Source organism: Cricetulus griseus (genome assembly GCF_003668045.3).
Source record: "Cricetulus griseus strain 17A/GY chromosome 1 unlocalized genomic scaffold, alternate assembly CriGri-PICRH-1.0 chr1_0, whole genome shotgun sequence".
NCBI classification, from domain to species: domain Eukaryota; kingdom Metazoa; phylum Chordata; class Mammalia; order Rodentia; family Cricetidae; genus Cricetulus; species Cricetulus griseus.
The window spans coordinates 129,069,948-129,095,464 of record NW_023276806.1 but is presented as its reverse complement, the minus strand read 5'-3'; the positions used below and the strand labels follow the sequence as shown (position 1 = coordinate 129,095,464).

General features: G+C 40.7%; 1 protein-coding gene across 3 annotated transcripts in view; it reads left to right on the top strand.

The window, feature by feature from the left end:
• The first annotated feature begins 116 nt into the window (after window positions 1-116).
• The window catches only part of Sarnp (SAP domain containing ribonucleoprotein), a 46,898-nt gene continuing 21,497 nt past the window's right edge, over window positions 117-25,517 (top strand). The window contains exons 1-10 of one of the 3 annotated variants that reach the window (XM_027392127.2): window positions 192-273; window positions 2,805-2,857; window positions 10,130-10,229; window positions 10,313-10,454; window positions 15,290-15,336; window positions 15,997-16,064; window positions 22,206-22,257; window positions 23,280-23,300; window positions 23,982-24,055; window positions 24,510-24,538. In XM_027392127.2, coding sequence (XP_027247928.1) covers window positions 10,227-10,229; window positions 10,313-10,454; window positions 15,290-15,336; window positions 15,997-16,064; window positions 22,206-22,257; window positions 23,280-23,300; window positions 23,982-24,055; window positions 24,510-24,538 — 436 coding nt within the window. In that variant the 5' untranslated portion in view covers window positions 192-273; window positions 2,805-2,857; window positions 10,130-10,226. Of the gene's footprint in view, window positions 274-2,804; window positions 2,858-9,496; window positions 9,545-10,129; window positions 10,230-10,312; window positions 10,455-15,289; window positions 15,337-15,996; window positions 16,065-22,205; window positions 22,258-23,279; window positions 23,301-23,981; window positions 24,056-24,509; window positions 24,539-25,517 lie in introns of those variants that run through there. The other 2 variants (XM_027392128.2, XM_027392126.2) reach the window with 2 other exon arrangements.

The window sequence follows — 25,517 nt, the reverse complement described above, 5'->3', positions numbered from 1 at the left end:
CCGTGCAATTGGCCGCCTTTTCTATCGTTAGGCTATGCAGACCCCGCCCTCCCCTGGGTCCACCCTTCAGTGAGCCTCGGAAAGTGGCCCAGAGGCGTGAGAGCGACGCCGCCATTGACTAATGGGAAGAGCCGTCGGTGCGAGGTGCGAGTAAGAGCGACAGCGATTGGTTGGATGAGCTTAGGCTCCTGGAGGCGGGGGCAACGCCGGGGGTCTGGTGGAGTGAGGCGCAGCAAGATGGCGACCGAGACGGTGGAGCTCCACAAGCTGAAGGTACCGTTGCGCGGGGAAGGCTGAGGCGGGGTTTTCTGGAGCTCGAGTTTCGCACGGGGCTCTGCGCCGCCCTCCATGTTTCTCTCTGTTAGGCCCTTACACTTTTTTCCTGGCCCCCGTTGTGCTTCTGTGCCTCCCTTCTTAGGCCTACTTTAAACCCCGTTTCTCCTCAGGATCTTGTCGCTCTCTTTACCTGTTGTTTCGGCTCTCTTCTCATTGTTTTCTTATCTGTCACCCTTCCCGACCCGGCTATGGAGCGCCTTCTGTCTTTTATACTCCTCCTTTCTCATTAGGTCTGCATTAACGTCAGTGGTCCTTCCCCCGTGGCCCATGCGGACCCAAAATTACGTTTTCTTCTCAGACTGATGTTTTCACCTCTCGTCCCAAACCCGAGATTCCTCAGTTAGCATATAGTGGCATTTTTGCATATGTTTACCTGAACATGTTCCAAACATAACCCAGAAAATGTTTCCCTTCTCTTTTAACTAGGTGGGGTTACGCCCCCGTACTCGAGTTTTGAAACCAAGGAGAGGCCATAAGATAGGTTTTCTGGTGGAAGCCTGGGGCCGAGGCAGTTCTAGAAGTTGGTAGAATGACGAACACATTACCCCTAAAAGTTTTTTTTTTTTTTTTTTGAGTTTTCTCAGGAGGTTCTCATCCTGCTGCCCTCCCTAGAGACTGTTCTCCCACCCCTAAAGAGAACGTATAGCTGTAGTATTTTGGAAATATATGAAGTATGTTTGAAAGGATTCTGCTTGTCCTGTTTATCATGGGGAAGGATCCAGGGTCTCTTCGTGATGCTTTTTTTTCTTTAAGATCTATTTTTGTTGTTTATGTGTATGTGACTGTGTGAATGTGAGGTTAGAGAGGGTGAGGGGTCCCCTGGAACTGTGTTACAGGCAGTTGTAAGCAACCCGATGTGGTGCTGGCAATAGAATTTGGGTCCTCTACAAGAGGAGTAAATGCTCTTAACCGCTGAGCCATCTCTCCAGCACTCCTTGGTGTCACTTCTTGGTGACATTCTGAACCACAGGACCTTTATTTTGAGTTGTAAATTTTGGTAGTCGTGTACTTTTCTTATATGTAGACTTACATTTCGGTGATTATTCTGTAAGGACAGTAAATCTTTTTAGGAAGAATTAAACTGTGTTGATTATTGCTTGAGTTTTCGTAAGTAGCTTTGCTATTAGTTGTTTTGGTCACCTTATCCTGGGACCCTGGTACAAATCAAGCTAACTTAGTAAAAACTAAGAACTATTCTATTTATTTGTTCAGACAGGATCTCACTATGTAGCCCTAGCTGGCCTGGAACTCAGAGATCTTCCTACCTCTGTCTCCCAAGTGTTGGGATTAAAGGCATCACCATCAAGTCTGTTTTTGTTCCTTTTTTGTTGCTGTTTTACTTTAATTGTTGGGTTGAGATGGTTTTTCAAAAAGATTTGTTTATGTGTACAACTTGTTTGTATGTATGTATGTGTGCCTGCAGGATTACAGACAGTTGTTAGTCTCTGTGGGTGCTAGGAATTGAACCTGGGTCCTCTGAAAGAGCAGCCAGTACTCTTAACTGTTGAGCCATTTCTCCAACCCTCCAGCCCTGAAAACTGTTTTTTTTTTTTTTTTTTTTTTTTTTCCCTTAAAACTTGATAATTGGGGAAAAAAAAAAAAAAAAAACAACTTGATAATTGGGTCTGGAGAAATGGCTTAGTGGTTAAGAACACTTGCTCTTCTGGAGGACCTGAGTTTGGTTTCCAGCACCTAAGTCAAGTGGCTCACAACCACCTGAACACTAGCTCCAAGGTGTCTGATACTCTCTTCAGTTGTCCTTAGGCAAATGCTCCCGTGTGTCACACACACAGAAACATTTTAAATCTTGAATAATTGTTGAGTTTTTTGTCTTTCTTTAAAAGGTATATGTGAAGCCATGTGTAGAAAAAGACCCTGCAATTAGTCTGTTTAGGTGGCATTACCTTTTGACAGGAAATAATGTTTCTTAACTAAGTCCATTAAGTCTGCCTTAATGGACTCTCAGCCTCATTAGTGGATTTCTGTTATTTTAGTTACTGTTAACTTGATGGCGCTGAAATGAATTATCAGTGGTTTCCTAATGATTACTTGAACAAATAAGAAAAATTTAGCTACCTCCATTTTTATTTACCTGTATAAGTTCTGTAGTTTTGTACTATTATATATATTATAAAGTATACACAGAAAATTAATTTTTAGGTGAAAGATTAAAAATTAGTGGGATATCTGATAATCTTTTGTTTGTTCCCCTTTTGAAATCCTGGAGTAAGTCACTACTTGTTCTGTGACTTTCCTTTATGGATATTGTATTTGTTTAAGGAGTTCCTCCTTCCATCATATTCCTTTTTGTTAGTTCAATAAATTTTCATTTAATTGAATAAATTCTATTTAATGTCTTCTGACCTGATTTCAGGTACTGTCTAGTCTTAAGAGCACCTGAGGCGTTCTGAGGACCTAAGCAGGACTTACTCTTTAATCACATTTGCTTGTCTTTGCTTTTTCTCTAGAGCACTTCTTAAACTTTTGGAGGTCACAGATATCTTTGAAACTCTCATGAAAGGTATGGACCCTCTCCCCAGAAAAAGGCATGTACAGTACTTTGCATGCAATTTAAGGGGCACCATAAAATTACCTTGTAGCCCTGAGGAGTCCATAGACCTCTGGTTAAGAACCTGTATAAATTCTGGCTTTGAAGACAATGTTAGGTTCTAATGTTGATCTTGATTGAATAGTCTGACTTTTTGGATTGACTTAGAGATTTTATTTCGTTTATCTTTGAGACAGGGAATCTATGTAGCTTTTGCTGCCTGGAATTTGATACATAGAATAGGCTGGCCTAGAACTCAGTGAGATCTGTCTGCCTCAATCTCCCAGTGCTGGGTTTAAAGGTAGGTGCCATGTTACCCAGCTGATTTAGAGGTTTTAATTTTCTGGAGACAGGGTTTCTCTGTGTAGCTTTGGAGCCTATACTGGCACTTGCTCTGGAGACTAGGCTGGTGTCGAACTCACAGACATCCGCCTGCCTCTGCCTCCCAAGTGCTGGGATTAAAGGTGTGTGCCACCAACACCCGGCCTTGATTTAGAGTTTTTAATACTTTAAACAAACAAAGAAAAACACTCAAACCACTTTCCACTGGGTGGTGGTGAAGACCTTTAATCCCAGTACTTGGGAAGCAAAGGCAGGCAGATTTCTATGATTTCCAGGCCAGCCTGGTATACAGAGCAAGGTCCAGGACAGCCAGGGCTAAACACAGAAAAACCATGTCTTGAAAACAAAACAAAACAAAACAAAACAAAAAAAACAAAAGCAAACAAAACCACCAACTTTTTTCAAGCTGGGCTGGGCATAGTGGTGCATGTCTCTAGTTCTAGCACTTGGGAAGTAGAGGCTTGTGGATCTCTGTGAGCTCCAGGCTAGCTTAGTCTACATAGTAAGTTCCAGGACAGCCAGGGTGACATGGAAAGACTCTGTCTCAAAAAACCAAAGCTCTTTCCATTTTTATTGTTATTATTTTGGCTTTTCAAGACAGGGTTACTCTGTGTTGCTTTGGAGCCTGTCCTGGGACTCCCTGAAACTGAAGACCAAGACTGGTTTTGAACTCAGAGATCCGCTTGCTTCTGCTTCCTGAATGCTGGGATAAAGGTGTGCACCACCACACTTGGCCCAAGTGTCTTCTAAGTTGTATAAGCAGTTTGTATTTGTGTGTATGTGCATGTGTGTAAAACAGCCCATGCTAGTTTAGAATTCATGATCCCCCTGCCTCCATCACCTCTCAGGTGTTGGGATTACATGAAATGTAACTTGTTCAGTAGGAGGCAGGAGTTACATTAACTACTCAGTCATCTCTTTAGCCTTGAGCAGTTTTATTTCTTGTAGGTATAGCATAGGTAGGGAAGCTTTTGAAAATCTGAGAGGAAGAGCCTGATATGATCAATTTGTATTATTTTGGCAGTGCTGAGGGTGGGCTCTAGAGGAGAGACTAGCCCTGTTAGGACTGTATTATAAATAGTTTCTCCTGCCTAAGAGGGTCTTTTAATTATCTCTGCTAGTCTCTTCATTCTACACTGTCTCCCTCCCAACTACCATGAATAAGTTATTTCTTCAAAATGACTTTGTTTTTTATTTGCTAACCAAGTTGCTATGTTGCAAGCACTTGTTGATGACATTTATATGTTAGCTGATTTAATTCTCATAATAACGCTGTAAAGTTATTCAAAAGAAAATCTGAGGCCCTGAAATAGTAATTGATTAATTTGCCCTAGTTCTAATATTACTTTAATATTAATATTACTTATTACAGCTAATAAGTGGCTTGTCAATCCAAGCAATTTGTCTCCAAAATCCATATTAATCTTATTTTAAATTTTCACTTTATATTTAGTGTGTGTGTGTGAGAGTGTAAATGGGCTTGCATGTGTTGTGGCACATATGTGCACATCAGAGGACAACGTTTGGGAGTTTTTTCTCTCCTTCCACAGTGAGTTCAATGGGTAGAACTCAGGTTGTTGGGCTGGCATGTCGTCGAGTGAGCACTTTTTACCTGCTGAGCCAGAAGAGGGTGTAGAACTGGTAGAACACACTAGCTGTGAACTCCTGTGTGAGTGCTGGAAATCAAGCCTGGGCCCTCTTAAAGACCCACCAGTGCTCTTAACCACCGAGCCATCTCTTTAGCCCTCGGATTCTTTTTTTTAATACCAATTTTAAGTGTAAGTGTGTGTTAGGGTGGGTTGTGCCATGTTAAAAGAAAACTGTCAGGATTCTCTTTCCACTATGTAGGTACTTGGGTACTCTGATCATCAGGCTACTTTGTGTAAACACTTTTAATCTCAGCACTTGGGAAGCCAAGGTAGGTCAATCTCTGTGAGTTCGTGTGGCCAGCCTTGTCAGCATAGTGAGTTCCAGAACAACCACTGCATGTATGGCTGCAGACCAGAAGAGGGCACCAGGTCTCATTATAGATTTTTGTAAGCCATCATGTGGGTGCTGGGAATTGAACTCTTGTAGACCTGGTTGGCCTTGAGCTCTCAGAGAGAGCAGAGTCAAGCCATGCTGTGGTTGCTCATGCCTTTAATTCCATTGAATTAAAACAAATTGAAACAAAAAAACAGAGCCTTGCCATGCAGCCTAGGCTAAATCTCTGTGTTGTTCAGGCTGTCCTTAAACTCATGCCTCTACCTATGAGTGCTGGGATTATAAGCATGAGCCACTATGCCTGGTTTACTAGTTTAATTTTTATAGTTGTCCTATAGGATTGGCTCTGGTATTCCTATTTTATAGGTAAGGAAACTAAAGCATAGGGACTATAAATTACTTTCCAGTAATGTATAGATGTAGATGGTAAAGGTAGAATTTAAATCTAGCTTGTTTTTAGTGTGACCTTATTGTCGAGACTAAGCTCCATCTGTCTTGTATGTATGCGTGTGTTATGTGAGTGGACAGTGTGTGCATTCATGCATGCAGAAGCCCAAGGCTGACTTTAGATGTTTTTCTCAATTACTTTTCACCTTACATGAGGATCCCCAGAGAAAGCTAGCGGCTTGTTCTTTGACTAGCCAAAATGGCAAGATCTGAGCTCAAGTGAGAAATCCTGCCTCAATGTATAAGGTGAAAGTAATTGAAGAAAGCATCTAAAGCTGTAAACTGCCAGGCCAACAAGCCCGGATTGTGGCAAAGTACACAGTGGCAAAGGAGAAACTGCCTCAAATGAGATGGAAGTTATAGACTGACACTCATGTTTGTGTTCATGTTTATGTGTAGAGGTGTGCACATACTGTACCACAATGTAGAGATCAGAGGACAACCTAAGTGCTTTTTTTTTTTTTAAGGAGTTACTCTTTTTTTTTTTTTTTTTTTTTAAATTACGTATACAGCATTCTGCTTCCATGTATATCTGCACACCAGAAGAGGGCACCAGATCTCATAACGGATGGTTGTGAGCCACCATGTGGTTGCTGGGAATTGAACTCAGTACCTCTGGAAGAACAGTCAGTGCTCTTAACCTCTGAGCCATCTCTCCAGCCCCAAACATAAGTGTTTTAAAGAGTGTATATCTATACCAGGAAAGCTATTACAAAGTTTATCAACGATCTATGATTTCAGCTATGTATAATCTACACTTATTTTTGGTGGTAACTTCTTTCCCTAAAAACCTAATGTCCTTATCTTTTTGCTTGTTCTTAATATTTATTTTTATGTGTATGAGTGGTTTGCCTGCATGTATGTACACCATGTTTGTGTAGTACTCTTCGGGGCCAGAAGAGAGAGGTAGATCCCCCTGGAGCTGGAGCTAGAGATAGTTGTGAGCCGGGTGAGTGCTGGGAACTGAACCCGTGTCCTCTGCAAAAATAGTAAGTCTTCTTTACTGCTGAGCCATTTCTCCAGCCCCAATAGAGTGTTTTTTGTTTGTTTGTTTTTTCCGAGACGGGGTTTCTCTGTGCAGCTTTGGAGCCTATCCTGGCACTCGCTCTGTAGACCAGGCTGGCCTCGAACTCTCAGAGGATCCGCCTGCCTGTGGCTCCCAAATGTTGGGATTAAAGGCATGCACCACCAACGCCTGGCATTTGCTTTTTGTTTTTTGAGAAGGTCACACTATATCACCCTGGCTGGCCTGGAACTCTTGTAGACCTGGTTGGCCTTGAGCTCTCAGAGATCCAGTTGTCTCTGCCTCCTGAGTGTTGGGATTAAAGACATATGCTATCACACCTGACTGTCTTTTTTTCCCCCTATGTGCATGTGTGTATATTTGTATGAATGTATGTCATGTGTGTGGGTGCCTGTGGAGACCAGAAGAGGGTGTTGGATTCCCTGGATCTGGAGTTATAGGCAGTTATGAGCTGTTTAACATAGGTGTTGGGAACCAAAGTCCCTGGAAGAACAGTAAACTTTTAATCACTGAGCCATCTCTCTAGCCTCTGGCTCTCTTTTTGGATGAACTGTTGAGCCAAATCCTCATTCATTTAAAAAAATAATTGTGTGTGTGTTTGTTCGTGTATGTGTGTGCGTGTTCATGGACTTTGTGGAGCACATGTGAAGGTCAGAGGACAACCCTCTGTCATGTGGGTCTCAGGGGTGGAGCTCACTTCACCAGGCTTGGCAGCAATTGTCTTTACCTGTTGAACCATCTAGCCAACCCTCAACTAGTTTTTGTATGATTGAAGATTTGAGTCTTAAATAGAAGATTTCATAAATATACCTACTTTTAAAATTTTTTTAATTTTAATTTTATTTTATATGCATTGGTGTTTTCCCTGAATGTATGTCTGTATGAAGGTGTCGGACCCTTTGGAACTGGAGTTACAGACAGTTGTGAGCTGCCATGTGGGTGCTGGGAATTGAACCCTGGTTATCTGGAAGAGCAACCAGTGCTCTTGACCACTGAGCCATCTCTCCAGCCCCTATTTTTACTCTTTGAGTTAGGGTTTCACATAATTCCAGCTGGTCTTAAACTCACTTTCTAGCTGAGGATAGCTTGATCTTTTCTGATTTTTCAGCTTCCATCCCCTGACTTGTGGGATTACAGTCTCCTCCAGCTCACTCTATCTAGTTATGCATGTGGCACTGGAGATCAATTCCAAGACCTCATACACAGCAAGTAGTCACTTCTACTGAGTTATATCCCTTTCTTTAAATTTAAAAACATTTCTTTTATCTATCTATCTTTATTTTTTTGGTTTTTCGAGATAGGGTTTCTCTGTGGCTCTGGAGGCTGTCCTGGAATTAGCTCTTGTAGACCAGGCTGGTCTCAAACTTACAGGATCCACCTGCCTTTGCCTCCCAAGTGCGCCACCACTGCCTGGCTTCTTTTATTTTTTGAGAATATAATTACATAATTTACTCTCTCCTTTACCTTTTTCCAAGCTCTCCCTTTTTCAAGTTCATGACCCTTTTTTTTCATTATTATTACATGTGTATGACTTTCTCTATATACACATACTAAAATGTAAGTACAACCTGCTCAGTCTGTATAATGTTACTTCTTTGCATATTCTTAGGGTTGGCCGTTGGTATTGATAGTCAGTTGTTATGCTCTTCTCTGGGAAGACTGTGTCTCCCACTCTCAGCATCCCTTTGTTGTCTGTAGTTTGTATGGTGTTGAGGATCCTAGACTTGCCCCTTCCTCCATATTAGTGTGTTTATTGTTGCCTTTGTTCAGCTCTTGTTAGGCAGTCATGTTAACTTAATGGAGTGCAGCTTCTGACATTCCTAGGAAACATAATCTCACAGCAAACTTAAAAAGTTTTTTAAAGTTGTTTCTATGTGTGGGCATTGTACATGTGATGCAGGTGGCAAAAGAGGCCCAAGGAGGAAAGAAGAGGTTGTTAAATTCCCTGTAGCTGAAGTTACAGGCAATTTTGAAACTGCTGATGTGGGTATCTTCTCTATTAGTTTTGTCAGTTACCCAACACTATATTGGTAAGTATATATTTTTACTGATTTAAAAAGTGTGTGAATTTCCTTCTTTGGTGATATAGATAGATCCTTTATTTAGTTAGTTCATTGTTGACATTAAGCCACCTAATGCATCAATCTAATTCTACAATGATTATTTTTTTAAAGATTTATTTATTATGTATACAGTGTTCTGCCTGCATGTGTGCCTGCAGGCCAGAAGAGGGCACCAGATCTCATTACAAATGGTTGTGAGCCACCATGTGGTTGCTGGGAGTTGAACTCAGGACCTCTAGAAGAGCCATCAGTGCTCTTAACCTCTGAGCCATCTCTCCAGCTCCCCTACAATGATTATTTTTATAGATGTTTGAATGGTATATTGTAATAATACTTTTGGGATAATAGGTGTTTATTATAGTCAGTTTTCTACCATTGTGACAAAATACCTGAGGCTGTGCTTTATAAAGAACAAAGATTTATTTACCAACTTTGGAGACCAAAAGTTCAATAATAGTGTTGTCCTGGTAACAGGCTCATAGTAAATTACATAATGGTGGCAGCAATTTTGAGGCTCCATTACATGGCAGGATCGAAGGCCAGAGGTTAGGGAGAGTTCAGGACAGGGTCTCATGTAATGAGTCCAAGCTGACCTGTGTTGGTGTTGAACTCCTGGTCTTCCTGCCTCCACTTCCCAAGTGCTGGATTACAGGCCCAAACCTGGCCACTCTTACTCTTTTCTATGGACCTGCTGTTTGGAGAAGTAACCAAAAGAACTATATTAATTCTTTCCTAGAATGAAGTGTCTCCTTTGATGTCCTAAACACTTCCCAGTAAGCTCCACATTTTGTGGGGGTAGAGGTGGGTGTTTTTGCTGGCCTTGAATTCTTGATCCTCCTGCTACTAGGTCAGGCTGCTCTACCTTTTGTTGTTGTTGTTTTGGTTTTTCAAGACAGGGTTTCTCAGTGTAGCTTTGTAGAGCAGGCTGGCCTTGAACTCACAGAGATCTGTCTGCCTCTGCCTCCCGAGTGCTGGGATTAAAGGCGAGTGCCTTTTAGTAGTCCCAGCACAACTACACTGAGAACCAGGCTTCTGACACAGAAACTGCTGGAAAGACACACTGTTACCATACCAGCCATAGCTGGTTGGGAGGGAGGACACTAGATTTTCTGATTGAAGATTGACCCCCCCATGTTGTTGGCAGAGTAATCTTTTGATTACAATTTTACTTAAGTGTGATTTTTTTTTTTCATTGTATGTTAGAAAGTCCTATTGTATATTGAATGTTAAAGGAAAACTAAGCTACCTTTGTAGATTCAGTGTCTTGGTCAGGGATAGTACTTGCAAGTTGGGAATTGACCATCATCATCATTTTCTCTTGTGGGAACCACCTCTTTTCATTCATAGGAATTTAAAAAGTTGTTTGTTTGTTTGTTCTTTTCCCAGCTTGCTGAACTAAAGCAAGAATGCCTTGCTCGTGGTTTAGAGACCAAGGGAATAAAACAGGATCTTATCAATAGGCTCCAGGCATATCTTGAAGAACATGGTGAGTACTTTGTGGGGGGACATGATGTGAGTGAAGCAATAAGTTTCAAGCTCTGACACTTAAAAGATTTCTTCCTTTCTTAGGTCATTGGTGATGTAAGGTCTAAATTAACAACATCAAGAAAACTTTTAGAGATGGCCATGGTGGCTCATGCCTCTAATCCTTGCACTTGGGAGGCAGAGGCAGGAGGATCGCCTCAAGTTCAAGGCCAATCTGATTTACAAAGTAAGAGTCTATCTCAAAAAAAAAAAAAATTAACAAAAAGTACTATTGGCTGAGCTGGATGTGGTAGTACATGTCTGTAATTCAGTACCCCATAGGCAGAGGCCTGAGAATCAGGAGTTTGAGGCCAGCCCAGGCTACAGAGTGAGACTCTGTCTCAACAAAACAAAACAAAAATATGTGTGTGTATTAAAATATTTTTGTTTTACCCTAAAGAGATAGGATCTTGTCTTGTTTCCTCTTGGCTGTGATTATTTTACCATGTTATTTAAAAATCAGCATGGAGGGGGCAGGAGAGATGGCTCAGTGGTTTAGAATATTTGTTGCTCTTGCAGAGGACTTGGATTCATTTCTAATCACTTACATTGTGGCTTACAACGATCTGTAACTCCAGTTCTAGGGGATCTGATGCCCTCTTCTGGTATACATGATGTATATACATAACATGCAGGAAAATACTCATATGTATAAAAAATAAAATAAGCAATATTTAAAAAATTAGCCAGTCCTGTAATCCCAGCTGCTTGAGAGGTTGAAGTAAGAGAATTAAGTTTGAAGCCCAATTGAGCAACTTGGTGAGGCTATACCTTAAAAAATAAATAAATAAATATATATGTATATATATATGTATGTATATATATATATTCATATGTGCATATATACATACATACATACATACATATGATGCTATCACTAGTTTAAGAGTTTGAAGGTGTTGGGCGCTGGTGGCACATGCCTTTTATCCCAGCACTTGGAAGGCACAGGCAGGTAGATCTCAGTGAGTTTGAGGCCGGCCTGGTCTACAAAGTGAGTTCCAGGATGTCCAGGACTGTTGCACAGAGAAACCTTGTCTTGAAAACCACCTCCGCCAAAACAAACAAACAAAGAAATAAATAAATAAATTTGAAGGCCTTAATTTTAGTCTATCTTGTGCAGAAGTTCACTAAATATGTTTGGACAGTCGCTGTTTACATAGCTTTCACAGTATCAAAAACAAGTGCCTGGACCCTTGAAATCCTTAACCTATGTAATCTCTGGCTCTTCCTAGACCTTATATCCCCCAATTCTATCTTGAAAATATAAAAAAGCACCCCTCTCACATAAGGTGCTTATTATCATCCCAGTTTGTACACATCTTTCTAAATTTTATTTATTCTCTTTTATTCCCATTCCTCATTTCACTTCCTTTCAATACTCTTAGACATCATTCTTACGTATCTGATATTCAAGCTACATTAAGGGGCTGGAGAGATGGCTCAGTGGATAAGAGTATTTGCTGTGCATGCATGAGGACCTGGCTTTCTGCCACCAGACTAGCTCCAGGTTCAATGAGATATCCCATCTCAAAGGAATAAGGTGGAGAGCAATCAAGCAGAACACCTTATGGCCTCCCCGTGTGCACATGTATACATACACCACACACATACTCATACAAAGAATCAACATATAAAATAAGATAGGTTGCTTAGTACAGTGTTAGTTTCTATCATTGGTAATGAGTTCATAGCCTTACGTTGTCTCACTTTTTTCTCTATTATTTTTTTAAGTTGTATCTAGTGGGTAAGGGTCTTGCTGCATAAGCATGTGGGCCTGAGTTAGTACCCATACAGGCTTCTAACCTCAGTCCTGGGGAGTAGCAGTGGGCAGATCCTGGAGCTTTATGACTGGAGAGCTCCAGGTTCAGTGAGAGACCCTGTCTCAAGGGTATGAAATAGACCATGTTAGAACAGGATGCTTAACCTTTTCTGGACTCCACACATACATAGGTGTACTCCCGTGCATATATACTCACACACATGCACAGAAACAAACTAAAACTTGTATCTGTGGCATGAGGTTTTGTGGTTATGTGGTTTATTCATTCCTAGAGTTGCATTCTGTGATATATAGGCACCACATTTAAAATTTTTTTTATTATATTTATGTGTATGTGTTTGTATATATGTACATATGCCATGGTGCACATCTCAAAGTCACATGACAACTTGCAGAGTCAGTTCTCTTCTTCTATCATGTGGTTCTTCTATCATGTGACTTCATGTTACCACACTTGGTAGCAAACATCTGAGCCATCTCACTAGCCAAGTCACCACGGTTTTTTGTTCCATTCCTTGATAGTAGTCACCTATATTTCCTCTAAGCCCTAGGGGATTTAATGACATTAGTATGTAATCATACATAGTACTATACATTATCTATTACTATATTGTTAGGATGTAATATTCTCTCTCTCTCTCTCTGTCTCTTTTTTTTTTTTTTTTTTTTTTTTCGAGACAGGGTTTCTCTGTGGCTTTGAAGGTTGTCCTGAACTAGCTCTTGTAGACCAGGTTGGTCTGGAACTCACAGAGATCTACCTGCCTCTGCCTCCCGAGTGCAGGGATTAAAGGCATGTACCACCAAAGCCCTGCTCTAGGATGTAATATTCTCTTATGAACTACTTTTCTCTATGTGCCTGTGAGATTATGTAGTCTCTATCCAGGTTAGGATTGTAATAATATATATATATATCCACAAATGTATAAATATTTAATATGATTTAGCACTGCCAGGTTGCTTCCTAAAATTGCTTTATAAATCTATATTCTTCATTAGGATATCAGGGTTCTTTTAACTTTTTTTGATTTTGTTTTGTTTTCTTGAGACAGAGTTTCTCTGTGTAACAGCCCTAGATGTGCTGGAACTAGCTCTGTAGATCAGGCTGGCTTTGACCTCACAGAGATCCTGAACTAGCTCTTGTAGACCAGGTTGGTCTGGAACTCCCAGAGATCTACCTGCCTCTGCCTCCCAAGTTCTGGGACTAAAGGTGTTGGCCACTACACCTGGCCAGTGTTCTTTTCTACTCTCTCTTTCTCTTTTTTTTTTTCCCATTTTTTTCAAGACAGGGTTTTTCTGTATAGCTTTGGTGGTGTTCTTTTCTTTAAAATATAAAAATATTTATTTTAAAAGGATTTCATTTGGGTCTAGAGAATTGGCTCACTGGTTAAGAGTGCTAGCTACTCTTGTAAGGACCCAAGTTCAATTCTCAGCACCCATATGACTGTTCACAACCATTTAGAACTCCAGTCCTGAGGGATGATGCCTCTTTTGGCCCCCGAGGGCACTATACACATGTACACAAACATACATGCTGGTAAAACACCCATATGCTTCAAAAAAAATTAAGTGAATTAAAAGAAAAGATATTTTTATTTCATTTGTAGGGGTGTGTGCCCGTATATATTAATGTACCGTGTATGTGCCTAGTGTCTGAGGAGGCCAGAAGAAGGAGAACTGGAGTTAAAATAAAGATGGATGGTTTGTGAGTGGTCATATGAGTGCTGGAAACCAAACCTTAACCACTAAGCCGTCTCTTCAGCCCACTCAGGGTTCTTTTATTTACACAAACCTGTATTTGGCATTATCCTATCAAGTGGCCTAGTTTTGCTAATTTGTTGGTCTTAATATACTTTTCTCCATGAGGAAAGTTTAAATGTCTCTCTTAAACTTTCTTTGTTCCTGATTCTGTGGGTTTGTTTTTGCCCACAAGTGCTAGAATTGCAGGCATGGGGCTACCTTGTTGGTTTTAAACACAAATATCTCTGTCATTGGTCTTTTATGTTTTTTCCCCTTGGTGTTCTTTAGTAGAAGTACGTAGTTTTGAAAATAATTTTTTCACCACCTGTGTGTGTGTGTGTGTGTGTGTGAGAGTGTGAGAGAGAGAGAGAGAGAGAGAGAGAGAGAGAGAGAGAGAGAGAAAGAGAGAGAGAGAGAGAGAGACAGACAGACAGACAGACAGACAGACACAGACACACAGAGAGAGAATGTACATGGAGAGAGAATGTACATGTGTTTGGGTGTCTGAGGAGGCCAGTAGAAGGTGTCAAATTCCTTGGTGCTGAGGTTACAGGTAGTGGAGTTGCTTGTTGGTCACTAGTGGCTGAGGCATCTTTCTAGTCTTCCACCATTTTCAAAGGTATTTTCTTGGTTATTCTGTAACACATTTTTTCTTTTTCTCTCTTGCTCTCTCTGCTTCTCACTCACTAGAGATCAACCCTGAGTATTGCTCTTAGGAGCCGTCCACCTCGTCATTTTACTCAGGCTCTGTCACTAGAATCTAGTTCTGCTTGGCTCCCCAGGTCTGGGGTTACAATGGTCCTCCAGCACCATACTTGAATTTTTATGTGGGTTCTGGGAATTGAACTGTGTTATCTTTACACATGCATGCACGCACGCACCTTTTTTGCTGCGTTTTTGAGACAAGATGTTATATAGCCCAAGCTGGCCTCTGTAGCTTCAAATGGTTTTGAGTTTACTGATTGTGTTGCCTCTATCTTCCCAAATGCTCTTCCAAATGCTGGGATTACAGGGCATGCACCACCATACCCTGTCCTAATTAGTTTTTTTTTTTTTTTTTTAAGATTTTATTTATTATTGTATACAGTCTATACAGTCTTCTGCCTGCAGGCCAGCAGAGGGCACCAGATCTCATTCAAGGTGGTTGTGAGCCACCATGTGGTTGCTGGGAATTGAACTCAGGACCTCTAGAAGAACAGTCAGTGCTCTTAACCGCTGAGCCATCTCTCCAACCCCCCTAATTAGTTTTTAAATTAATTTTATAGTGAGACTTAAGTACAGCCTAATTGCATTTATTCAGTTCAGATGGAATTCAGTTTTATACTAACATTTAATAGAGATCTGGTTTTATCTTCTCTAAATGTGACTTACTTTGTAAGGAATGGTTCTGCCATTATTGTTGAATATAATTTTGGGAAAGTAAAGAGGTTGTAATTTTACTCTTATCACAGTGATCAAGATGGTTTTATAGCAGGGTTTGACCTGAATATTTTAATGTTCTGTAGCTGAAGAGGAAGCAAATGAAGAAGATGTACTGGGAGATGAAACTGAGGTGAGTTGGGAAAGGTTAGTCAGTGGCTTGATAATGTGTCATTGCTTTGGCTAGATTGTTTATTGTCAGTCCTTTGACTTTTTAAGTGCTTAAAAGAAATCAAAGACTGGTTCATTTTGGAGTTCTTAGGTTGTCTCTTGATGGATATTCTTTTACTTTCCTGATAAAATTTAATTAATGTTTTTGAGCTAGCATCTCATAGTCCAGGCTGGTCTCAGATTCACTGTGTGGCTGAGGATAACCTAAACTTCTTTTTCTTTCTATTTTTGCCTCTTAAGTACTGCCATGCCCAATTTATCTTTTTTTAAAAAAATGGATATTTTTGTTACTGTTTTTTGTTTGTTTGCTTTTTTGTTTTTTTGAGACAGGGTTTCTCTGTGTAGCCTTGGCTGTCCGTAACTTGCTTTGTAGACTAGGCTGGCCTCTTAACTCACAGAGATCCATCTGCCTCTGCTTCCTGAGTGCTGGGATTAAAGGTGTGTGCTACCACTATCCAGCTTAAAGTTGATTATTATTATTATTGTTTCTTCACAGGGTCTTACTGTGTAGTCCAGGTTGGCTTGGAACTCACAGAAATCCGCCTGCTTCTGCCTCCCAGGTGCTGGCTCTTAATGGATATTCTAGATTTATGTTAACCATGTTGTTTCATTTTGTTTTTAGGAAGAAGAACCAAAGCCTATAGAACTTCCTGTTAAAGAGGAAGAACCTCCTGAAAAAGCTGTTGATGTGTAATTATTCCTTTTTAATAATCTGTTTTTTTCTTCCTTTTTTGGAGGGTGGGATAGGGGCATGCAAGAGACATGGTTGCTCTGTGTAGCCCTGGCTATCTTGGAACTCTCTTAGGCTGTCCTGGAACGCTCAGAGATCCACCTGCCTCTGTCTCCCAGGTGCTGGGACTAAAGTCATGTACCACCACACCCAGCCCTTTTTAATAGTCTAAATAAGAGCAGATAGTTGTATTTTTGGGTGTGCTAATGTGAAATATATGTGTGGAATATGATGTGTCTTCCTTAATCACTCTCCACCTTAGTTTTCTTTTTGTTGTTGTTGTTGTTGTTTTTGTTTTTTGGAGGCAAGGTCTCACTATGTAGTCCTGGCTGCCCCGAACTCACAGAGATCTGTCAGCCCCTGCCTCCTGAGTTCTGGGACTACAAGTGTGCGCCTGACTCCACCTAATCTTTGAGACCAGGTCTCTTACTGGCATGGAGCTCACCCATTTGAGCAGAGCGACTGGCTAGTGAGCCCCAGGGATCTCCTGCCTTTATCTCCCAGTGCTGAGTTCTTAGGCACCAGCTCCACACCTGTCTTTTTCACAGGGCGACTGGAGCTTGGACTCGGTTCCTTGGGCTTGTGTGGCAGCATTTACCAACTAAACACTTAGTATATTAAAAAAAAAAATACTGCTTTAAAGTTTCATTCTGTTTATTTGTTACACATTCCCCCTGACCTTTTCGTTTCTGATAAGGTCAGGCATTTCTAGAAAGGTCTCCCTGATTTAAGTATGTCTCCAGTGAAGAAAATGGGTTTTTCCCATTTTTTAAGTCAGATTAAGTCTCTGTAATTAGAACCAGGTTAGCTTTAGTACAGGCACAGTTCTGTTCTCCTAGCCTTTGTTCCTTTGTGTGCCACCATAATGGATTATTTGATTAGAATCTATGATTCCCTGTGCAGTATAAATTTCTATAAAACCTTTTAGTACCAGCCTCTGCCTCCAGAGAGCTGGGATTAAAGGCATGCTTTACCATGTCCAGTCCTGTAAAACCTTACGCGTAGAATTTTATACTTGGACAGAAAACTTGCTTTTGTAGAAAAGTGCGAAACTGTATAAGGAGGCAGAAGCTGTATCTCATGTAAGTTTACCTTCTATGGTTTATGATTTACAGTGGAAGAAAAGAAGACAAAATAGAAAGTAGGTTTTGGTGGTGGTGGCGGCTGCTGCGGCGGTGCATGCCTTTAATCCCAGCACTCAGGAGGCAAAGCAGGATCTCTGCAAGTTTGAGACCAGCCTGGTCTACAAGAGCTAGTTTCAGGACAGCCTCCAAAGCCACAGAGAAACTCTTGTCTTGAAAAACAAAAACAAAAACAAACAAACAAACAAAAAAGTAGGTTTTGATTTTGATTTGTTTAAGTTTTCCTACAAGGTTAATCATGACATTTTATTTTTTTCATAAATTTTTAGCTTTTTGCACTTTGGGACATTAGGCATAGTGAAGTCCTCCACCGTTTTTGTTCTTCATAGTGGTGTCATTAATTTTGAGACTGGGTCTTCTTTTTAGCTCAGCAAGGCATAGAACTCATACTCTTCCTGCTTGCCTCCTGAGTGCTGGTGTTACAGGTGTGTGCCAATAGCTTTGTTAAGTGCATTTCTTTATAAAAGGCAGTGTGTGAACCTGGGTAAAGGATTTGAAGACACTTGTGTCCCATGCAAATGCTCATCAAAAGGTAACTTCAGCTGAGAAGGAGTTGAAAAATGAAGTAGGTAGGATGACCCGTTCTATGGCCAGTCAGCTTCTTTCCTCAACCATTCCTGTCATTGCCCAATGGGTCCATGAACACAGTGGTCATGGTGGCAGAGATGAGGTTTATGCGTCGTGGTTACAGCTGCTGCTGATTGCCAGATTGCCAACAGCAGAGACCAACACCAAGCCCCAGATATGGTACCCATTCCCTGGGGTGACCAGCCAGCAACCTGGTGGCAGGTTGACTACATTGGACCACTTCATCTGTGGGAAGGACAATGCTTTGTCCTTACTGGAGTAGATACTTATTCTGGTTATGGATTTGCTTTTCCTGCATGTAATGAAGCTAAAACTACCATCTGTGGACTTACAGAGTGCTTTATCCACGGACATAGTATCTCTCACAGTATTGTTTTTGACCAGGGAACTCTCTTCACAGCCAGAGAAGTGCCATGGTGGGCCCACACCACAGAATCCATTGGTCTTGCCATGTTTCCCACCATTCTGAAGCAGCTGGTCTGAGAGAAATGTGGAATGGCCTTTTGAACACGGTGCCAGTTAGGTGGCAGCAACATGGAGGGCTGGGGCAGGGTTCTCAGGAAGGCAGTATATGCTTTGAATCAATATCCAGTATATGGTACTGTTTCTCCTATAGTCAGGATCCAAGGGTCCAGGAATCAAGGGGTGGAAAAGGGAGTAGTTCCACTCACTACCACCCCAAGTGACCCACTAGGAATGTTTTTGCTTTCTGTTCCCACAACCTTAAATCCTGCTGGTCTAGAAGTCTTGGTTCCAGAGGTGGGAGTGCTCCTGTCAGGAGCCACAGCAAGCATTCCATTGAACTGGAAGCTCAGACTTCCTGCTGGTCACTTTGGGCTGCTAATGCTCTTTAACCAACAGGCCAAGAGAGGAATAACGGTGTTAGGAGGGGCATAGATCTAGATAACCATGGGGAAATTGGACTGCCTCTCCACAATGGATGTAAGAAGGATTATGTTTGGAGTGTAGGAGATCCTTTAGGGTGTCTTTTGGTGCTACCAAACCCTGTGATTAAAGTTCATGGGAAGCTACAACATTCTAATCCAGGCAGGATGACAAAGGGCACAGACCCCTCAGGAATGAAGATGTGGGTCACTCCTGTAGGAAAAGAGCCAGGATCTGCTGAGGTGCTCGCAGAGGGTGGAGGAAATACAGAATGGGTAGTAGATGGTAGTTATAAATACCATCTAAGGCCATATGTTCTGTTGTATTTTGTTAAGAATGCATTTGTACAGATATTTGTGGGTTTTTTTTCAGTGTCTTTAACATCAAGAGAATATCAATGGTTATAATAATTTAAGTTTGAAATACTAAAAGGATGTCCCTCAAGGGACATTGCCACCTATTCTAAATTTATAATCCATTTGCAATTGCACATGGGATAGATATGTTTAGGTGTTATTATCACATGGGATAGATATATTATGTTTAGGCATTATTATGACCTGTTTATTTTCATTTGGAAATTAATCATGAGATAAAGAGATATGATTGTGTGTCAAGTTGACAAGGGGTGGATTGTGATAGCTATTTTTGGTTGTCAACTTGAGTGTATCTGGAATTAAGAAATGGAGGGCACACCTAATGATCGGGATTTTAAGGTTGGAAGTCATAGGCTTATTTTTGGGGGGATGCATTTATTTTTGAGATAGGGTTTCTCTGTGGCTTTGGAGGGTGTCCTAGAACTCGCTCTTGTAGACCAGGCTGGTCATAGGCTTTTGATCCTAATCTTGAGGTGAGACAACACACCTTTAAACTGGGCTACACCTCCTGCTGAAAGCCCATATCTACTTAAGAACAATGGAAGGGTTCATTTGTACTTTGCCTACTTGTCCTCACCTTGTCAGCACATCCATTTCTTCACTGGCATTGGAACCTACTTTTTTTGGGATTCCAGCATATACAGAAGACCAGCTGAAACATCCAGCCTCATCGGACTGAGCAACTACTAGATTCTTAGACTTTCTCTTCATAGCTAGTCACTGTTGGATTAGTTGAACTGCAGCTTGTAAGTCATTCCAATAAATTCCATGTGTCTGTGTGTGTGTGTGTGTGTGTGTGTGTGTGTGTGTGTGAGAGAGAGAGAGAGAGAGAGAGAGAGAGAGAGAGAGAGAGAGAGAGAGACAGAGAGACAGAGAGACAGACAGAGAGAGGGGGGGTTTCATTCTATGAGTTCTGTGACTCGACCACCTTAACATTAGGGGAATGCTTTTTGTATGTGACTAGATAAATTAGGCAATGAAGAATGGAAATCTCCCATGAATACTTTGATGTGATGTGTATTTATTGCCCGAGTTTATTGTGTCCAAAGGAATTGGTATATAATATGATGAAGTTGTCTCTTCGGTTCCCTTTCTACTTTGAGATTTACTGTAATGATTGTTTTTCAAGATGTGAACTTGGAGGCTGAGATTGTAATTTAGTTATAGAGAGTTTGCCTAGTATGTACAGAGCCCTGGTTCAGTTCCCAGCAATTCGTAAACTAGTATTATGTGTTTATAATCCTAGCATGAGAGAGGTGGAGGCAGAGGATCAGAGGTCAATGTCATCCTCCAGTATTGGAGATACTGTCTCAAAAACAACAAAAACCAAACCAGATGAGAATGTGGAAACCATTATCCAAAGTTGATAGAGAAGACTATCTCTGCCTTCCTCTGTCTCCCATACCTTGGGATTTAAAAGATGTGTGCCACCATACTTGGCTTTTGCCGCTCTGTCTTAATCAGGAAAGGGTCATAGAATTTTATGTTTTACCTGAAGTCTAATTTCATTAAAAGAACAGTCTTGATGGGCCTAGTGGCCTATGCCTTTTTGAGACAGTGTCTCCGTAGACCTGGCTGCCCTGGAATTTCGTATATAAACCAATCTGGCCTTGAGGTCACAGAGGTCCTCTTGCCTCTGCTTCTCAAATGCAGGACTTAAACGTGTGTGCCACCATGTTTGGCTGTGGCCATGCTTTTAATCCCAACACTTTGGAAGCAGAGGCAGACAGATCAAGACCAGCCAGGTCTATACAGGGAATTACAGGCCAGCCGGGCTTACAAGATGAGGCCCTGTCTTAGAGAAGAGAAGTAGGGGAGTGTGTAGTGTACATCTGTAATCTCCACTGGAGGCAAGAGGATTAGGAATTTGAAGATAGCTTTGGCCACATCTCAGACAACAGCAATGAAAAATGGAGTGTTGGTGAGATATCTTAAACAGTCCCGGGCTAGTTTGAATCCCTTGTATATCCCAAAAGAAATCTCTTTACATCATCTTTGGTCTGAAGTTATGTGTAAATAAAGTTCTATTTCAAGTTTTAAGGGCTTTTTTTTTTCTTTCTCCCTTGTCAAGGCAGTTAAACACTGTAGGACTTAGTTATGGTCAGCAGGGGGCATCCGTTGCTTGCCTGATAGTCTGAGGCTCTTCAACAAAAGGATGGAGGACAGAGTCAGGTCCTGTTTCAGAATTGCTTCCTCTGAAAATGTCATTAAACCATTACTACCTTTCAGGGCATCAAATGGGAAAAGTGTTTGGGATATTGGAACAAAAGCTGCCCATGTCTCTAAATAAGGGACCTTAATGAGACTGGTTATGACCCACAGTTTTATGGGAGTTGTTTGCTGGAGAGTTAATGCCCTTCCATTTATCCTGGGGACTTCCGAACTTTGTCTCCTGCCCCTGTGGTCCCCTTCTTTTGTTTTCTCTTAAACCTTTTGAACAGTAGTTCACCATGTTTTCCTAATTCAACACCCCATCTCCTTGGCCTTTTTTCTTCCCACTTCCTGTGGCATTTTTATTTGTTTTGCTTTGACTGTTTTAGCTAGGGCTAAAATCCCACGGGAGCAATAGGGACTTACAAAAGAAGGAAACCAAGGCTTGTACATCACTGGTTAAATATTGTGATGAAAGCTTAGAACATCTATTTAATTGAAGGTTGGAGAGAGAGTTTTTAGTTCAAAAGTAACTGTAAAGTTCATAAAATCAAATGGAATGATTTAGTCCCTTTAGCCAAGAACGTTTAGCCCAACTTCTTTGCTGATTATTTTCTTAAGCCTTAAAGTAGCTTAGTTTTATTTTATTTTAGTTTAATATAAGTTCTTGTGGACTTAGTATTTCTTTAGATTAAGGGATTGTAGACACATATGGGGCAGAGGACAGGACTCAGGTGAATTCTTGCACATTTCTAAGGTTTTGGTTTAAGATAGCAGTTTTCTGAATTTTAAAGATCTGTCTTTTCAGCTGGGCGGTGGTGGTGGTACATGCCTCTAATCCCAGCATTCTGGAGGCAGAGGCTGGGGGATCTATGTGCGTTCCAGGACAGCTTGGTCTACAGAGCTACACAGAGAAACCCTGACTGGAAAAGCAAAAACAAAAATCTGTCTTTTCCAGGGCATCAGAAAAGAAGGTGGTAAAAATTACATCTGGAATACCTCAAACTGAGGTAAGCACTCTTATCAGTGATCCCTCTCATTCCTTTTTTATTTATTGGAGTGGGGGTGGGGATGCATGAATGCCATGGTACACGTGTGGAGGTCAGGACAATTTTCCAGAGTTTGTTGAGGTAGGGAGTCTATCTCTCTTTTAAAAACATTTTTTAAAAATTTTAAATTTTTATTTATCAGTGGTGTGTGTGTGTGTGTGTGTGTGTGTGTGTGTGTGTGTGTGTGTGACACACACACACACACACACACACACACACACACACACACACACACACACACACACTCCACACACTCGAGAATGCACGAATTCGCACACCCTCTCATATTTAGGTCAGAGGACAAGTTAGAGGTGTTGGTTCTCTTCTAGCATGTGGATTCCAAAGATCAAACTTAGTCATCTAGCTTGGCAGCAAACCCACTGAAGTGTTTCTGTGACTGTGTTGTGTGCCTCAGGCTAATTGGCCTGTGAGCTTCCATCAGGTCTCTACCATCGTTCGATGGGAGTATTTGGTTTATAGATATGTACTAGCACATTTGACTTTTTACATAGTTCTCTTTTTTTATGTGGGTTTTGGGGTATTCTAGCTCTGGTTATAAGACTTGCACAGCATGTACTTTTACCCATTGAGGCCCCGTTTTTTTGTTTTTTGAAACAGCATCTTATTGTGTAGCTTAGGCTGGCCCCAAAGATAATCTTTCTACTTCAGCCTCGTAGGTGCTAGGATTCTAGGAATTTGTCACTATGCCTGGCCATCTGTTTTTAACCCTTTCTTCTATCTGCATCATTTAAAATGTTTCATTTAGGGCTGTTAAATTAGCTCTGTGGGTAAAGGTGCCTGTGGCTAGAGCCTGACAACCTGGGTTGGAACCATATGTTAAAAGGGAGAAAACTGAGTTCCATGTGTTGTAGCATAGATGCATACAGCCATGCATGTATACAAATTAAAAATAAATAAATAAAAACCTTGGTTCATAGACAAATTCCCTGTTGACAATTGATGTTTCTTTCTTACCTACTCAGGAAAATACTTTGGCTGGCATAGTGAGTAGTTACCTTTAAAACTGTCATTTGTTACATATACCACTGTGGTCTTAATAGTAACTTTACAGGCATAGGATTAGAGTTTGAGAGGATTGTGTCTTAGAATAGCAGATGTTCCCTTTAAATGTTAGTTGGTAGATGGTGAGAGTGAAATTTCTTTGGATTCTTATTTCAAGATGTATGAAAGCAGGTTTCATTTGAGATCTTGTGTTCTGCTTTATACTTTCAAAATAGAGGAGCTTTGTTTGCTGTTTTGTTTTTTGCTTTTTGTTTTTTGTTTTTGTTTGTTTTTTTTGTTTTTTTTTTTTTTTTTTTTTTTTGAGACAGTCTTTCTCTGTGTAGCCTTGGCTGTCCTGGAATTCTCTCTGTAGACCAGGCTGGCCTTGAACTCAGAGATCTACCTGCCTCTTCCTCCCAAGTGCAGGGATTAAAAAGTGTGCATTGCCACTGCTCTGCTCAAAGTAGAAATTTATTGAATTATTTTAGAATTCAGTGAAGTAGTGTTTTTTAACTGTTAGATTCCATGTCCTGAAACTAAGCGCACTGGCACGCTTTCTGAAAACAGTTGTTATGTTAAAGCCTAAAAATGGATGCTGCTAATGTCTTAGACCTTAAGAAATGACCAACTTTTTTTTAAAACAAATTACAGTTTTTTCTTCATTTTCATTTATCATCACTTAGAGAATGCAGAAGAGGGCTGAACGATTCAATGTACCTGTAAGCTTGGAGAGTAAGAAGGCTGCTCGGGCAGCTAGGTGAGTGTTTCTAGCCCTTTGGACACAAGGTGGAGACGTTATAAAGGTGCAGGAGGTCAGATCTTTGTTTCTAGATACAGTTGTTGATTTTAAGTGGAACAGTGTTCTCATTAAAATTAATGAACACAATTTGGGCCATAGTCAGAACATTTGTGTTGATTTGAATATAGTAGCTGTGTGTTGGGTTTTGTCATCATCTGTCAGGGTTTTTTTATAATAGGTAAAAGTCAGGAACTGACAGCTGCTCCTAGTCTAAGGACTTCTTTTAGTATACTCTTGGACTCTTGGTGAGAAGGAGAGTAAAGTGAACCTCTTTCATGGGGTTGTTAGAATTAGCTAATGATTGCAAAGTTTGAGATCACAAGGAAGAAGTGTCATGTACCCTTGACACGGACACAGACAACTAAGAGTGTGAACAGCTTCCTAAAATTCAGCTTGTCTTTTCTTCCTACAGGTTTGGAATTTCTTCTGTTCCAACAAAAGGTGAGAATATAGAGGTTCTTTTGAGAAAGTTTACTTTCTTTCTTTTCTGACAATAGATTTCATTCCTCCAAATAAAGTAACTTTGTTAGCTCTAGAAGCCCTTAAGAGTTATAGCATTTACACCTCTGAGACCTCAGGGATAATTAAGAGAAGGTTCTGAAATTATGAGAAAGGAGATCTCACCACTTGTTTTCCTTGCATAGGACATCTGAGAAATTTCTAGTACCTTGTTGACTTATTTCTGTGTCTTACTAGCATAACATTATTGTGTACTTTTTCAGGCTCTGAACTAACATAAGTGCTTTTAGTGAAGGAGACTGTATTTAACTTCACAGTTTTACTTTTAAGAGCTTACAAAGTAGTCTTTGATAGACTTAGCCATGAGGCTTATGTTGTTAACCTATATATTGATTAATAATTGGGAAAATTATGAATACAGGATTAATTAAGTGTATACTATAATATAGTAGACTATGTAGAATGTTAAAGTGATATTTTTAAGGGCAGAGGAGATGGCTCAGTGGGTAAAGTGCTTGAGGAGAGTTTGAGTCCCAGAATGCAGATTTAGAAAACAGCAGGATATGGTGGTATGTACTTACAATTATAGGGACCTTCCGGCCAGCCAACCTGCCTAACTGGTGAGCCTTGGGCTAATGAGAGTCTGTCCCTGTCTCAATAAAACAAAACAAAGTGGACAGAGCCTGAGGAACCATGCCTCAGATTGTTCTCTGGTCTCCCATACACACACTCTCTCTCTCTCTCTCTCTCTCTCTCTCTCTATATATATATATATATAATATATATATATATATATTTAAGATTTATTTATTATGTCTACAGTGTTCTGTCTGCATGTATGTCTACAGGCCAGAAGAGGGCACCAGATCTCATTACAGATGGTTTGTGGTTGCAGGGAATTGAACTCAGGACCTCTAGAAGATCAGCCAGTTCTCTTAACCTCTGAGCCATCTCTACAGCC